The sequence below is a fragment of the Rhea americana genome, unplaced genomic scaffold (genome assembly GCF_003343005.1).
Source record: "Rhea americana isolate MKP2758 unplaced genomic scaffold, rheAme1 scaffold_164, whole genome shotgun sequence".
Taxonomy (NCBI): Eukaryota; Metazoa; Chordata; class Aves; order Rheiformes; family Rheidae; genus Rhea; species Rhea americana.
Window position 1 is genome coordinate 1219502 of NW_028185750.1, and position 16143 is coordinate 1235644.

At 34.8% G+C, this 16143-nt stretch overlaps 1 protein-coding gene across 3 annotated transcripts in view; it reads right to left on the reverse strand.

Moving 5' to 3' along the window:
- Nucleotides 1–16143, reverse strand: part of MAPKAP1 (MAPK associated protein 1) — a 107807-nt gene that overhangs the window by 79707 nt on the left and 11957 nt on the right. For all 3 annotated transcript variants that reach the window (XM_085300482.1, XM_085300484.1, XM_085300481.1), the window contains exons 3-4: nucleotides 12894–12983; nucleotides 7328–7476 (exon numbers count right to left, since the gene is read on the reverse strand). In XM_085300482.1, the coding sequence (XP_085156608.1) occupies nucleotides 7328–7476; nucleotides 12894–12983 (239 nt within the window). The remainder of the gene's footprint in view (nucleotides 1–7327; nucleotides 7477–12893; nucleotides 12984–16143) is intronic.

Here is a 16143-nt window from a genome sequence, read left to right on the forward strand (position 1 = left end):
TTATCTATGATCTGCTACCCGAGGCTATAACTTAGGCTAGAGAGCAGCTACAGCATTTTTGCAAGGTAGTAGAGCCACCATGCCCAAAACTCCCTATAGCAGGTATTGCCCCTTATATGCAAAGTGAATGTCCACTGCATGTACTCAAAGGAGTACAAAGGATACCTCAAATGAGTGTTCCCTCAGCAGAATTTATAAAAGTCTTCTGTCAGTGCATCAAGTTACTCCGAGTGTTCAGCAGTCATTACAATGGGCTTCCTTATCTCATTTTAAATGACTTCTCTGTACAAAACAATTAAAATACTTCAGAATGTGTTTTGTTAAGTAACAGTCAAGCTTAAAGTATTTTAATTAATGTATGGAAACCCAAGCACTGTTGTATTCTAACTTCCTTTACACTATTTAATTGATCCCTCTGCACGGGGCTTCTCTCTAGCCAACAAAACCTACTGAATTGACAATGGCAGAGGAAACAGTTAAGTGAACTGATTAGGCATCAAAATCATTACAGCTTTGACACAATAAAGAACAAACCAGGCATTCTTAATATAGGGGTGTTTTATTTAAATAAAACTCAGCTAGTAGCACRACTCATGTTAATCACATGGATTACGAAAGAAAAAATTACTACTTCTAAAATACATTTAAGTTAAGAAACTTCAGCTAAACAAAAGCATTTTTGGCCTTAGCTCTCTAGGCAGCCGATCATATGATATTACACATTAGAATCATGAAGCTATGTCATTAACAATGCAGATCACGAATGATGAAAGGTTCTTAGTATCTCAGACTAATATTTCATTACTCAAGCTCTCCCAACTGGATGTGAAATTTTGCAAGGAGTTCCTGGACACTGAAGGCAAAGATTGATACAACTGCAAGTCACTGGCACTTGTTTCTTAGGTCTAAGGAACCACAGTGCAGCCTTTCAACTGGGCTGAGCAAGAAATGACAGCACRTATTCCTTTAAAAGCTGTTCTGATGCTGTTCATTCCTCCGAAATTCCTGTTTGCATACTTCACACTGTGTGGCTGTCGCCTACTACTGAGGTTTGCAACCACACTACACAACAGGTGTGGGGCCCACACCAAAATGCTCCCCCAATTAGGGGAGTCTTGTTCATCTGAATGTTCYTCTTACTGGGAAGAGAGTCTGTTCCTGTTTGCCTCAGGAGAATCAAAGCATCTGGAAGAGGACAGCCTGCTCCTCCAAACAGAGATGACACGGAGCTGCTTCCGTGGGTACAAGGCAAAACAGCGTGGAAGAAGCAAAAGCATGTAAAATCATACTGTAAAAGGGAAACAGGAAACTAGAACAAAAACAGCAATAAAAAAAAGGAAGTATATTATCATGAACTGGACCATCTACCAACACAGAGAGTGTCTATACAGCCATTTAGAGAAGGGGAGAACGGGGAGAAGAGAGAGAGGGGACGACCATACACCACCGCACCCCACGTGTCGACACCTTCACCTGCAGAATTATTCAGGCTTCCCCGCAACAGGTCGCCCAGGCATGACTAGGCACCAGGGTGCTTTCCCCATGCAGTTCAGCAGCAGCGTTCCCCCCCTCCGCCTCAGGTCCCGTAGGTCTATGTCACACCAAATGTCAGCCAAGAGCATGAAGACATCTGGTTTCCGACAAACGTAATAGGAAGGGAGGCGGTAGTGTAGATACAGTTACCACCAGCAGAAAATAAGTTTCAATTATAAGAATTGGTTTCGCTGTGCTAACACAAACACAGCTTTGTCAACATGGCTGCTGGTAAATCCCATTGGTACAGCAGTAGGTTTTCAAACATAAACATCAATTCTGCAGTCTTATAAAAGGAATGCTAACTATATGTTAATGAAAATTATCTTTACCTTTATAATTTCATTTCTAGTTTTCATACATATATATATACACACATACATATGTACATGCATAAAGAAATTTCCAAGAAGACACYACATCAAGAATTACTTGAGCAAATTTTCCAAAACTTAAAGATCYTTATAATGTAGATCTTGTCCTGTATTTCAGACAAGCATGACAATACAAAACAAGCAATTCTACCGAATTCTTTCTGTAATAAATCTCTACACACAACCTTACATAAGTTTTACTACATATATTATAACCAGGGGCATTCCRGGGGTGGGTGGGTGGGTATTATTTTAGTAGAATGCTTGTAGTATGTAAACTAATAAAAGGGGCAGAATAAGTAAATACTTTAAAAAACCAGTGGAAATATATTTAGGATTCAGATGAGAAACATTCTTCTCTGCTTAAGGGCAAAACATTTTAAATGAAAAATTTATTTCTTCCACACAGATTTTAATCCTGGATTAATTATTTTAGACATTCTCCATACTAATTATTGCAGCATTGCTTCTTTCCTAAGTTCTTTATCTACTTTCTTTGAATAAAGCTATTTAATACTGGAGATTGTGGAAAACATTTGCTCATGATTATCCAGACATACACTGGAACAAGACTGCAACAAGAGCAGCATGCAAAAATGTATTTAAGGACTATCATCCCAAAATGCTGCTAAAAGCTATTAACCAGTACGTGTTAATTGCCACAGCATTCATATTAATTTTCACTTCAGGCCCGACATTGTGGAATATTTCCCCTGATACATTTTAAACAAAGTTTAATTTAAGGAACTGCTTCTATCAACACTTATGAAAATTAACAGCCAAGCAATTAGCACTCATGAATTATCCCTTCCCCCATACTTTCTACAGTATCATTGTTAGAACCGTTACAAGAAGAGAAATTGTTGGTTTAAGTTATCAAAATCAGACACCAAAAAAATCTGGTAATGCAGTACTGTGGTACCATTCCTTGCAATACAATTTTTAGCATCTGCCCAAAACAAATGTAACCAAAAGTTATGTTAACAATTTATTTTTATTTAAATTACCTCCAGTAGTCAAGTGAGACAACAAGCCCCAATGAAAACCCTGGATGCTTCCTTAAATCTTGATTTTTCAACTTCTGACTATGAAAATAGGAACAAAAGCATCCTGAGAAGGTTTGTCTTCTGTCTGCAGACTGGAAATGCCTTTTGGCCTTGTACGCCAAGCTTATTCTAAAGCTGAATAATCCCTTCTTTTTTCATTTTAATTGTGGTTTTCCAACTGTCGTCTTTGACTGTTTTAAGTATTTTCAGTAACTATTTTTCTTTTGATTGCCCGGTAACACTTTGTTAACATTCTTTCTGCGATGTAAGAACAGCCATTTGGTGACGGGCATCTCAAAAATCAAATTGACAAGACTCTTTGTGATTAAGATTTCTTAAAATTAGCAGGGACTAATTTTGGGAGGAAAAAAAAAAAAAGAATGTGGACTGACTTCAATGATGATTCTAACGAGAACTGTAAACAGAGGCCCTAGCAGGACTTACTCATGCAGTATGTGCTTCCTACACAGATGAATATTTGTTTCTAGCATGATTTTCCTCTATTCCAGTAACAAAACACATTTTGATAACATTTTTTTTTCTTACTAGTGGGAATTGTCATACAGTTGAATAGCTTTGACACTACCACTGTATTAAAACAGTATCCTTTAAGATCAATATCTCAGAGGAAACCCATCACTATGCTTTCCAGCAACTYATGCACGTTACAATTGCAATTTGAAAAGGAATATTTTGAATTTTTATAGAATGAAGAGATAATACATGTTTTTCAAGCAATTAGGGAAAGCAAGTAATATTTGCCCCATTTTCTGAATTTAAGAACATGGGATCAGTGAAATTAAGGTTTGAATCTGCAACAAAGCTTAACCACTAAGAATTAACAATTACTAAAAATCTCTTTTTCAGAAGCAAACACATCTTGTATATTAACCGTACGTTCTGAATCTCAGGGTTGTGCCATTGCAATGAGCCAGCTGTTTCCCGTGTGTTTCTTTCCAGTACCTGGCTATGACTTTCAAATCTGCCAGGTCAGGTCTTTACGGTGAGCCTTATTTTCCCCAATCTTACCAACAGCCAATAATTTGGAACAATAAACCACCAAAATATGATTTTTCAAATCTGCTAAACAGAAGCAAGCCTGAACATACTTATAAAATATATTCTGTCTATGACAATACAATTGCCAGGCAGATAAAAGGAAATCAATTTGGCTACTAATTCCTAAAGCTTTCAAATAATTTTGTATACAAATGACAACTGGATTGGTTACAAATAACTAGTCTTCTTTTGATACAATGTTCTTAGGAAGAGTTTTCAAGACTTATTAGCCAAGTTGTACAACCTTCTTATAAACCATAGAATTCGTTTCAGGGGCTAGGTTTACTCATAGCTATTAAGGAAAAACTTAAGACGCAGACAACGTTAGTTATTAACGTTAGTTAGTAAGTACATTTCTTCTAGCTGTTTTAAGAATGGCAGCTTTACAATATACATGAAAGCTGCAAGTCTGCCCTGCTTGCTTACTTGTGTGAAAAGAATCGCCKAAATTCTTGAGCTCATTAGAATGCCTCCACAGTAGTTGCATTTCACAAGCCATATTCTCTACTTTTTTGATAATTAATGAAGTGATCAGAACAGGAAGGAATTAGAGTACTTTAAAATTTTATTATTTCATAAAATTGGAGAAGTGGTTATGAAAAAGACACTAAATCTGGCAGAACACACTTGTGAGATGTAAGCTTTTCAAAAAATTGGCTTGGCTGACATTATGGCATGCAATGTTTTCTTATTTTTAACTGATTAGTTTAAAACAATACATCAAAAACTGTAGTGAATAAATGGCTTTATATCATTTCAGGTCAGTTAAGGAGCTGAATTAGTGATAAGTGAAAAACACTTAGAATGCAGTTAAGATGAGTACGCACATGGACACAGAGCTTGGAAACAGCAAGTAAAGARCTTTCCTGATGGTTTATCAGTGAGTCACAAAACGGGTGTTATTCAACAAGCTGAAAACCTGTGTTACAATACTTATATATAACCCAAAGCCTTGTTAAAATCCTAAAGATTTCAGAGACACTGCGATCCCTTGAGTAAATACATAATTAAGTTTTTTTTTTTTTTTAAGACATGGTTAATTAGGCCCCTAGCCCCTCCTCATCCCCTCTCCTGTCTCTCCCCAATTATGTACTATTTCCCCAGGAGACATGTGGCTCTCAATTATGTAAATAAGTCATGCACTATTCCCAGAAAAGGATTTTATTTATGCAAAAAATACTGCTCACCTCTTATCAATAAAAAAATAAATACCAGAGCTACAATATTGTAACACCTACAATATTTCATTAAAAATGGTAATTAAAAAAAAGGTGCATGGATTTCTATTTCACATTGTTTGAAAAATACAACAAAACTGAGGGACATAAAATATTACTGAACTGTAAGATTTCTTCTATATCTCAGATAAGTGAGTAGATATTTAAAAAATAGGCAACACATACAGAAGTGTAGAGAATGAATTTTATAGTCACACCACTGACAAACTTACCACAGAAGGACAAACAATACTGTTATAACTAATGTAGTCTGATTATACTCTAACAAAATGCCAGTTTGATTATTTTCTAGAGCTAGTTGAACAGGTAATTTTGATTTCTGAATCACATTAGAGTTGACTCATATCATACCCTACAAACCACAAAGTTGTCATTGAATAGCATACTGCTGCATTTCATTAAAATCTCAAGTTAATATATACATTATAGTTTTCTTCACTATTTCTTGTGTAGAAACACAAAAATTAAGATGTATRACTTTTAGTTGACTGTAATGAACTAATAAGTAAAAAGCAGTTTGGATTATAAAAAGTGGGAAGGAATCACTCTAAAGTTCCTCAAAACCTAAGAAAAATTCTAACTGGAAACCCAAATCATGCCCAAATACTACAGCTATAAAGCCTGGACACCATTGAATTAAAATAAATTTCTCTTAATAAACAAATATTTATTACTTCCTCTGTACGTGACTGCTGGAAGCACATCTAAACATTTGCCAGACTGAAATCTCATGACACAAGAACAGCAAGATATAGGTTTAGTAAGAGGGCATCACAGTGTTGTCAGCACCAAAACATCACTGTCATTTATTAATGAGGCCAGAGATTCTGAAACAGAGTTAGTACTAATTTGTACATACTGCTAAGTATAAAACAAGACAGAGGCAGCTTGTGCTATGTGGACTTCACGGTCTAAAAGCTACCATCTCATAAATATTTAGAATATTTGTAGATGTTCTAGTAGAATTACATATCTAACTTTCCACTTTAAGAATACTTAACAGAATATGAAATTCTTCCATCAGAATGGTAATGAAGCTCAAAACTTCATACTCCCACAGGAGACTTCACAAACAAGCCCAGCAGAAAACAGAACTGCAGAGTATTTATAATTGTTTCACTGACACTGATTCATCACACCATTGTTTATATTCTAGTTTCTAGGGTTTATGAGGAAAAAAAAATCAACAATACAGAGTAACCAGAATGCCTACAAGAAGAGATAATTACTGACAATTCTGAGTAATATCAAGAGGAAGTTCTTGAAATGAATGCAGTCAAATACATTCAACCTCCCAGGTTTGTAGTAAACCCCTTCTACRTAAATGAGTACTTATACAGCACTACATTCAGCATATTGATGCAGGAGTAATTCTGCCTAGTGGGAATAGATGACATTTTGAAACTACATGGTCTGCTAGTTGATTATCAGGTGAGGGGCAATAAGTAAAGAGAATATTTTGATTATTTTACATTTCTTGCGGCATTAAGTCTCTATTACATCATAGCATGGAGTCTTTGAACAGGGTAATTTTTAATTCACAAGTCTAAAATGTGTTTATATTATTGTCACTACTGTTTGACATCAGCATCTTTGGGGAGATTAAGAAACAACTAGTTTGATAACATCATACTTAAAACCTATAATATTCTTGCCTGGCCTCCAAAGATGTGGGATGAAAAAAAAGCCCCAACATAAGACGACCAAGTAGACAGGCACTTTCTAGGATTCGATTTTTCATTTCATGTGTTTCTGTCTAGCAAATAGCCTGTATAACCACCCTGCTGGAGAACGGAACAGAGCTAACGTTAAGGCATGATTTAATAATGAGAAACGGAACATGCACCCTCCTTTTGCATATGGATAAAAATTAATGATACCCTCATTTCTATGAACCTGGAACCATTATATTTAAGACTAAAAGCATGATTCTAGATAACCACTTTAAAATAACTGATGGGCTGCTATAAAGTCTAATTAAAGCTTAAACAAGTAAATGCACACGAGAACTGCCTAAGGCCTATCATCTTCAGGTCTGGGACCACCTGGTTAGAAGAAAAAATTCTTGTTCGCTTACCTTGCCATCAAATTTTGAGTATTCATTGAAAGGGTTATTCAGCTGTAGTGGACACTGTTCAAGTCGCACGGACAGTATTGACTGCTTCCCAGAACATGGAGATTTTACTCTGAAATTCTTTTTTTCAAATAGTGAGCTCAGCTCTTCTGCTGCAGTTCAGGAAAGAGATGAAAGTATTTGCATTATGAGTCATACAGAGGCTAMTGTTCAACACAGAAGGATTATACATTATAAGGGAGAGAATAAAATTAAACATATTAAACAGTAAATACTTTAGGAGAATCTACCACCGCTCTGTTTAATAGCCTAAGATTACGAAAACAGTGAGTCTGAATGATGCTACTGTCTAGGCTGAGACAATGAAGCATCTTTTGCCTTGCAGAGATACGGAACTCATCACCGCAATATCTACCTGAGTCAAGATTGTATCAAGATACAAAAAGAAAATCAGGCAGTTCTAGACTTTCTGCTTGCCTACCTTTTTATAAATGAGTAAGTTTTATGCAAGAGAACAGTTGCCACTTTTTCAACATGCAATAGCATCTCAATCTGAGCTTTTAACATACATTATATTATATCACAGCACAATATTACGTTACTCATTACAATACTATCCAGTGACTGTGCTGTCAGCAAGCAGGCTAGGAGCTACTTCTGATSCAGAAGAGTGATTCCATTGGGTTTTCCTTCTCATGGTTAGACTGGATATGGTCTTCTCTTAAAAAAGTGTCAAGCCTGAAAGCACCATTCCAGACAAATATTCTGGACAACAAGAAAGCTTTATAAAAAACAAAGCTGATAATAGTTAATGAGTAGTTTGTGGGGGCTATGAAATCCTGTAAGTCTTTGTCATACAGCTTTTTTAATATGATGAGATCAGATAGTTGAACTGACAACATCAGGTTAAACTGCGGTCTATAGGCATACTTAATAAAAATCACAGCTTCTGATGTTATACAGACACTACAAAAATCAGGACAGAGCCTGCTGTGTTTTAGCCTATTAATACCAACAGGTCTCATCTGCAAGAAACCGACTGAATCTGGACAGGAGTGCTCCACGTCGGCTCTAGGAACAAACTACCCCCAAACTCAATCAATCACTATCTGAGAATCGACATCAGCTCTCCTGAAGTGCCTATTCTCTATTCTGTATTCATACATCTGGATTCTCTCACATCTCAAAGATATACATGTTGCTCCTCCAGGGAAATGAAACAGCTTCTAAGGCAGATCAACTAGGGACTTGATCTCCAGGGAGCTGATTCATTTTCTAATCTGTGAAATTAAAACTTGTCAAACTAACTAGTCAAATATTCACTTTATTTTTGCAAGCAGACTACCTGAAAATTTTAGACAGTGGGCAAATACTCAGCAGTCTTGGGAAAGGCTTAGATTAATCAGAAAAGTTTCATTAAGTTCATTTTCTTAACTGTGGCAACTTCTTAACTGTGGAACTCCATTAGGTATTCTGTTTTTGTAACAAGCTTTTTTCTGCTTTAAAAAATTCTCAATCGTAATTATGTTAGAGTATTACCCTGAACTAGTATTTTGGGGGCATTTGGAGAGTACTTTGCACCTTGGAGTTCAATGTAATGATTTATTGGTTCAAGTGAAAAACATTTTCCTTCCAGTTTTCTTTCTAGGGACATGTTGGGATGTTTTGTTTATTATTTCCTTTGTTGGGATGTGCAGAAAGAAGATCACAGGAATTCTGTATTTGTTAGTGTGACATCTGTTTTGCTCTGAATTTTGTAAAGCTTTCACTCAAATTAAAAACCAACAGTTTAAGTAATAATACATCTTAAAATACTGTAAATTCAGCTGTCTTAGAAATGGTTTTCCTTTTGTAAAAGACTTCACAATTTCAAAAAAATTTCAACTCACTTAAGAAAAGGAACCCAAAGCCATCTACAGATTTGGGCAAACAGCTAAAAAAAAAAAAAAGAAAGAACAAGATTTCTAAAAAACTAGCACCATCCATCAAGGTCTCTGTCAAATAATTCCTGATATACTCTGGTTCTGAGAGCTCTGATTATTCCATTTAAGCTAGGAAAAAAAAAAAGCTTTTTACATGGAATTAATTTTACCTGCACGATCTTTAACTTCTAGCTAAAATGCTTCATTTTTGTTAATCGGCATTATATGTATTTCCCATCTTTTGAGGCATTGTCAGACGTATGTTATTCTATAGAGCTGAAGTCTAAGATTTTTGGAAAACTTCTGTAATATATTGTTAATTTACATTTTTATATGCTCTGAAATGAACAAATGTAACATGTGATACAGTGTCTTACTACTTCCTTTCATAAACAGACCTAAAAGGACCTAGAATTTTATAAAATAACAGTGATTTCTGGGACGGATAGCAATATTAGGTTTATAAGACCCCCAAACTGCTTTACTATCATAGTATGACTTCTATACTGCATGAAGCTGACAGGTGTTTACTGAAAAACAGACGAAGTACAGAAAGGTGATATGAATTTGTGGCACAGCAGAACAGCAATGAGGCCTTGAGTACCCTACACTTCTGGTCAAACAATTGTCCCAAAACATCGTTATATTTGTCAATCCCCCACCCAACTCCAAATGCATGAAGTTTTTCTCCCTCCCCGACTCAGCACATTACTACAACTTTATATTTCAAAGTCTCTCCTATGACAGTGTAAACAGTTTGCCTAAYGACTCTCTGCAAGCAAATGCTGAGTAGAAAATATTCTTAGTTTTTTCTCATTATCACACACAAAACTACTCCTCTCTCACTTTCCTTCATCCTAGTGCTCTCACAAACTGAAGATGCCAACCCTCCACTGCAAACCCTGGCTAGCATGCTGCATCATCTCCATCTAAATAATACCTCTTAAAACTAGTTCTATCTAATGCCAGACAATAGGAAAAAGAGGAGGACCTCTGTGGAATCCCACAGGATATCCAAACTTAGGATTTAAGCTTAGATCATAGTTTATATTTTGTTTTTAACATTGGCTATGTACCCAAATACTGAGAAGAGACTAAGTCTAGGTTAATAGCCTACAGGATAGTCTGGAAAGATGTTCGTGTAAAGAACGGAAAACAAGTATGAGGAAACTGGGCTGGCTGAGAGGTAATCCACCAAAGGAAAATCAGCCAGCTCAAATCCCGGCATGCCCAGTCCCAGCTCTGGTGCAAGGCGAGGGGCTGCAATGGGTTGTGAGTACGTTAGGCTATCTAACCGGCAACCTACCTTTTACATGACAAAGTAACTGTAGAGTTACAGTCTGGCTGCCCATGCTAAGCCCCTCATGTAACACTGACAAAGAATATGGTAAATGTACGAGAACACTCTGAGCCAGACCACAACAAGTGTTAGTCCTCAAGAATGAAAATTTTTGTAGAATGCAAGGCACTGGTATTTTCTTTCATTTGTAACAGGCCCATGGATCCAATGACATTTGGATCGTCATACCTGTCCATTCAAGAGATGATGGTTAGTATACTTCTATTTCTGAACATAGTAATACAAAATGGGATATGACAAAGAATACTCAACTGCCAAAGGCCCCAAATTACTATGTATCAACCTGCAGGAGAAGGGGAATGTTGGTAAAGAGTTTCTCTTTCCTCCAAAGGAAGCTGTGGAGATGGTATTGTCAGTCTCATCAGCACAGCAAACAGCAACTTTCCACCATCCTTTTGGTCTGCATGTTGTCAACCATAAACTTAACTTTGGCTAACGCTCTAATAAATACACTATCAGAAGAGGACAGCCAAATTCCTCCCATCTGAGGACAGCAATTTCTATTGCTACTGTTTTCATACATATTTTCCAATGATGCTAAACTTAAGCAATAGAATGGTTGTGGTCTCATACACATATTGACAGGGGATACAGTCTGGGGCTTCTCTTTTTCCTTTGCCTATTTCTGCTATGTTCTTCATGCAAATAAGTAAAGAAACATGAAGAGTCACACTGATTGCAGAGAAAGAGAAGCAACACTGCCAATAAAGACAGTTACTGAGTGCCTGGAGTTTTATGTAATTTATGTTTTTTATTTAAATTTTTCCTGCAGCAGGAAGGGACAGGTCTGCTTGCCTGCAACAGCAGTGGCAAACTAAAACCCAATACATTCTTAGGGAGGGTTGACACCTCCTTTATTGCTGCTTGACAGATTAGGTCTATCTTTAAGGCAGCACATAAAAGGAACTTAATGTCATGGTGCCAAGGAGTCCATAAGAAAACAAATAGCATAGATACAGTAGTGTAATTCAGTGTAAAGAAAAAAAAWATATATATATATATATAKAGAGAGAGAGTGTTAGGAAAAAGGAAGAAAAAGAATTACGTCATCTTTGATCAAATGCTAAGAAATATTGAGCAAAGACTTGGAAGTTATGGTGGATCAAACTTTAAAACCTACAACAGTGCTTATAGACACAGAAAAGTAAAAACATTTAAGAATGCATAAATGGAGGTATTAAACATATGCTGAACGCTGTAGGGATTAGTGCAACCATATTCCTCGGGTGAGCAACCTTATTTACTCTCAAAAAGATATTATAGAATTGGAGAGAGTTCTGCAAAGGATAGCCAGGAAGATACAAGGATTTAGACAAAAAGGAGATTACACAGGGACCTCATTAAGATATACACACATTTTGAAAGAAGTAGGTATGACAGACCATTCAAAGGTTTGAATGTGTCATATACAACAGGAATAGATACCAGCTTGAGCTATGAAACAAGAGAATTGAGAAGGAATTTTCATTCCACATATTACAATTTAAACTATGTAGCACATCAGTCAGAAACAGTTAATTATACAATTAAAAAACCAGCATATTCATCTGAGAAATTAGTGATACTAGTACTAGATACAGCTAAGCTAAGGCAGTAGCTTCTGTTTAAATAGATCTTACATATACGTTATTTCCTAAGAATTCCCCCTTATCCAGATAAGTAACCTCTATAAATAAATAAATAAAAATAAATAAAAATCACAGTCTGTACACCAGACGCCACTGGAAGCAGCTTGAAAACAGTAACTTATATGGAAATAATGATCCTGCATTTTGAATGTAGACACTTGCCAATTACCTACCAATACAGCAAGGAGACAATCAGGTGCTGTTCCTTGACTATTCTTTAAATATTTCACAATAACACTAAAAGCTTTAATATCTTCATTTCTTACTCACTGAGATTATGAAAATCATAAAAGATAAGGATGTTACAAGCTGAGAAAATCCACATACATTGTATTAATAACTTACATTGCAAAAAAATAAAGCAGGTACTCTAATTAGTTCAGACCAAATTAATTTTAAACATTTTATCTGTATTTTGCCTTACTGATAAGTTAGAATGCCCTAGTCAAAGCTGAAAATGAATAGGAGGCTTCTGGCAATAGCCTGTCACTCCAATAAAACAACAAACTACAGGAACTCCACAACTGGGGAATAGAAGGCAAATATAACAATTATATGCTTTGAAAGTTCAAGTGAGAATTACAAATGGAAAATGTTACAATTCAATATCAAAAGCAGAAATAAACACAGTAGGAAAATAGAAGATCTTTTCATTTTACCTGAGTAAGAAGTATTTCTGTCTTTCCACTGAACATTTTTGCATTTTATTTGATTTTGTCTCTCTTTCCGCAGACGTTCTAGTCTCTGAGCTTGAAAAGAAATATTATAACTATAAGTTTGTCAATGAAAGTTTACTATAAACAAAGACATAATTAACTACCTTTATATGAATAAAGATGTTTTATACTGCATATGTAGGGGAAAAAGTCATAAAATTTTAAAGGTGGCACCCCTGAAAAGCAAATACCAACAAAAACATGAAAATGTTCTTGATTTATAATTGAAATTAGAGGATATAAAACATTAATAGAGATCATAAAGATAGTATTAACATGGAAGAGAATAATAAAATGTGAAAACTTCTGTGATTAATATGACATTTCATTATATAAATCATTAATAACGGTCTTAAAGGAATTTTAATGCACAAATGAACTGAAGTGAATATTACATTACAGGAATAAAATTACTGTTATGAATTACTCTACCCGTTTCAAAAATTAAAGATAAATGAACTCAGACTAGACTATTAAAGTTTTAAATATAAAATCCTTTATCTAAAAATCATGAAAATTATAAAATGTCAAAGCTATATAAATTAGCATAGCTTTTTCTTCAGTGTGCTGAAACAGTTTATAGGTAGTAAAATAAATGATTTGTATCTTCACAACATTAGTCAAATATTAAAATGAATATAATATTTCTTTACGTATATTTTGACTCCATCTTCAAAATACTGTTTGAAAAATAGCCTCAAATAGCTAAAATATCAAACAACTTACAGACCACAGTCCCAGATGCCTTAAATTCTCTTTTTGTTAACCAGTGTCTCAGGAGAATGTCAACTAACTACCCTGGTAGAAGGTACCCCAAAAAGAGACCACCAAAAATAACCAATGCAATAAAGCATCCCCTCAAAATAAGAGGGCAGATTAAATCAGAAAGTTGGCCTAATAATGTTGATGACCGAGGAAACAATTTGCTGGATATATTAGCAACTTTGATGCATTGAGACTTCATTAACAAAAATCGTTTTTTAGAAGAGATTCTAAAATACTAAATTATTCTGACATTTTTTAAATACATTTTGAATTCTCTGAGTCATTTCACCATTTTTTTTAAAAAAACAAATCCTAACAAATATTTCCTTTTCCTTTTTTTTTTTTTTTTTACATTCAGTCTGTGAACAAAAGTATTGACATAGAAGTAATGTTTTTAAAAAGAAAAAAAAAAGATAGTATGATAAAAAAAAAACTTCAGGTTCAACAGCTGCAGCAAGTAGCTCAAGGCAGATACAAATAGGGACTTCATTTTGTAACTCATTTACATCAACATGAGGCCCTGCCCCACGCCAAAATAAATATACTAACTTGCAGTCAGTCTTCATTAAATCAGTGCAGCTCTCCTATACAGATGAATTCTCCTATGTAAGGCTGATCACAAATTATCACTCATTGTGTGACTGTATTATAGCAACTCCAAATTAGATGAAACCATCAGTACTTATTAGGAGTTAGAATTATTTAAGGTTCCTTCTCAACAAGAATATTAAAGCTATGTCAAAAACGTCACTGCCAACATGCAGTTCTTGTTTCATTAAATATTAGTAACTAGATGAGCCTTTGTTTCTAGTCATTTGGACTGGAAGGGAGCATTTGCTTCTTTCCCAGGTACTTGTATTGGCTCACCTTCACCTTCTGTCTGTGTGCAGGGGTGGGTTTTTTTGGATGTGGCAGTAGCAAGGCAGGAGAGAGATGCAATACCAAAGACCTCCTGTGACCCTTCCAGCTTCTGTAGAAGAGGATGAAAAAATCTTGGGTGTACACCACCTGCGGACCTGAACGGGATGTGCCATACCCTAACATGTCTCACTGCAGATCCATTTTAAGTCAGGGGGACAGCTTTGATATTAGAACACAAATAAATCCTTTTTCAAATCAGCATATCCACATGAGGTACACTTAATAACTAATACTTGTATGGTCTCTACAGTGACGTGTTGAGTCTTTGCAAAAATACGTATTTTCTCCAACCTCTCCACCAGGTTCGATGCTGGTAAGGTACTTTATGAAACAGCTTTGCACAAGATTTAAAAAAAAAAAAAAAAAGTATTGCACCTAGAAACAATGGTAAAATACATAAGCAGAAATTATTTTATTTAGCAGGTTATAAAAAAAAAGAAGAAAAGTTTATATATTAAAATCAGCCACTATAATCTGTTCATACACAAAATTACACTACCTTCTCTGTCCAATATAAAAACCATTTCAATTACTTTTCAAATAACAAACATTCCTGCTTTTGCTAAAAAAAAAAAAAAAAAAAGTCACTCAGGTAGATATAAACTACATAAAAAAATAAATGTCCTTAAGGTTGCACACTTTGGGAATAAAAATTGAAATTCCACTAGTTACTGAGTTTTAGTACTTGAAAGAGATATATAAACACTTGGTTCTATGAATGAGAAACAAGAAATATTCTAAAAATTATAGAACTTACTAAGTATAAAATTGCTTTTGTTACCATTTTCCTTCTGGTTTAAACCTGAGGTTAATTTAAATGAATGTCCTGAAATGACTAGATCATTTTTGTGCCAAACAATCTTGTTTTATAATTTTTACACTGTTAAAACTCAGTGACAGCTATTACAACAGCAGGATTTTTTTTTTTTTTTTAACAGCAGTGCAATATTAAGGGTCATTTTTGCTATTGTTCTTCATAAATGAAAGCTACTTAGCTAATTAGATGAAACTTCAAAAATAACTTTTCACTTTCAGGTTATACAACATCTTTCATTTCTATCAGATGAAAAACATGTACAGTCTCAGATAAGGTGGTTTCTTCCAAAACAGACTTCACTACAAATAGAAATAAGCCTAACAGTCCAAATAAATTTTTTTTTTTCAAATAGTGACTTATCACTTAAGTTCCTAATTTTAGGCAGAAAGTAAATAACTTTCATCACCAAAGGCATATAAATGTATTTTTACATAAACATATATATACATACAGACACATATACATATATATATACACACACACACCCTACTTATTGCAATTCAGCATAAACAAATTTAGGTGTTTGAGTAATAATCTCCTACTAAGTTTCTGAATTGTGTTTTCTTCCATCAATGATTTAACTATCTGTGCAGTGCAAAAAGCACTTACTTCTATTAATTTTAAAATGGTTAACTTTCAGTTTAGCATATTCTTCTTCCCATCTTATTCAAAATGGTTCACGCTGATTAA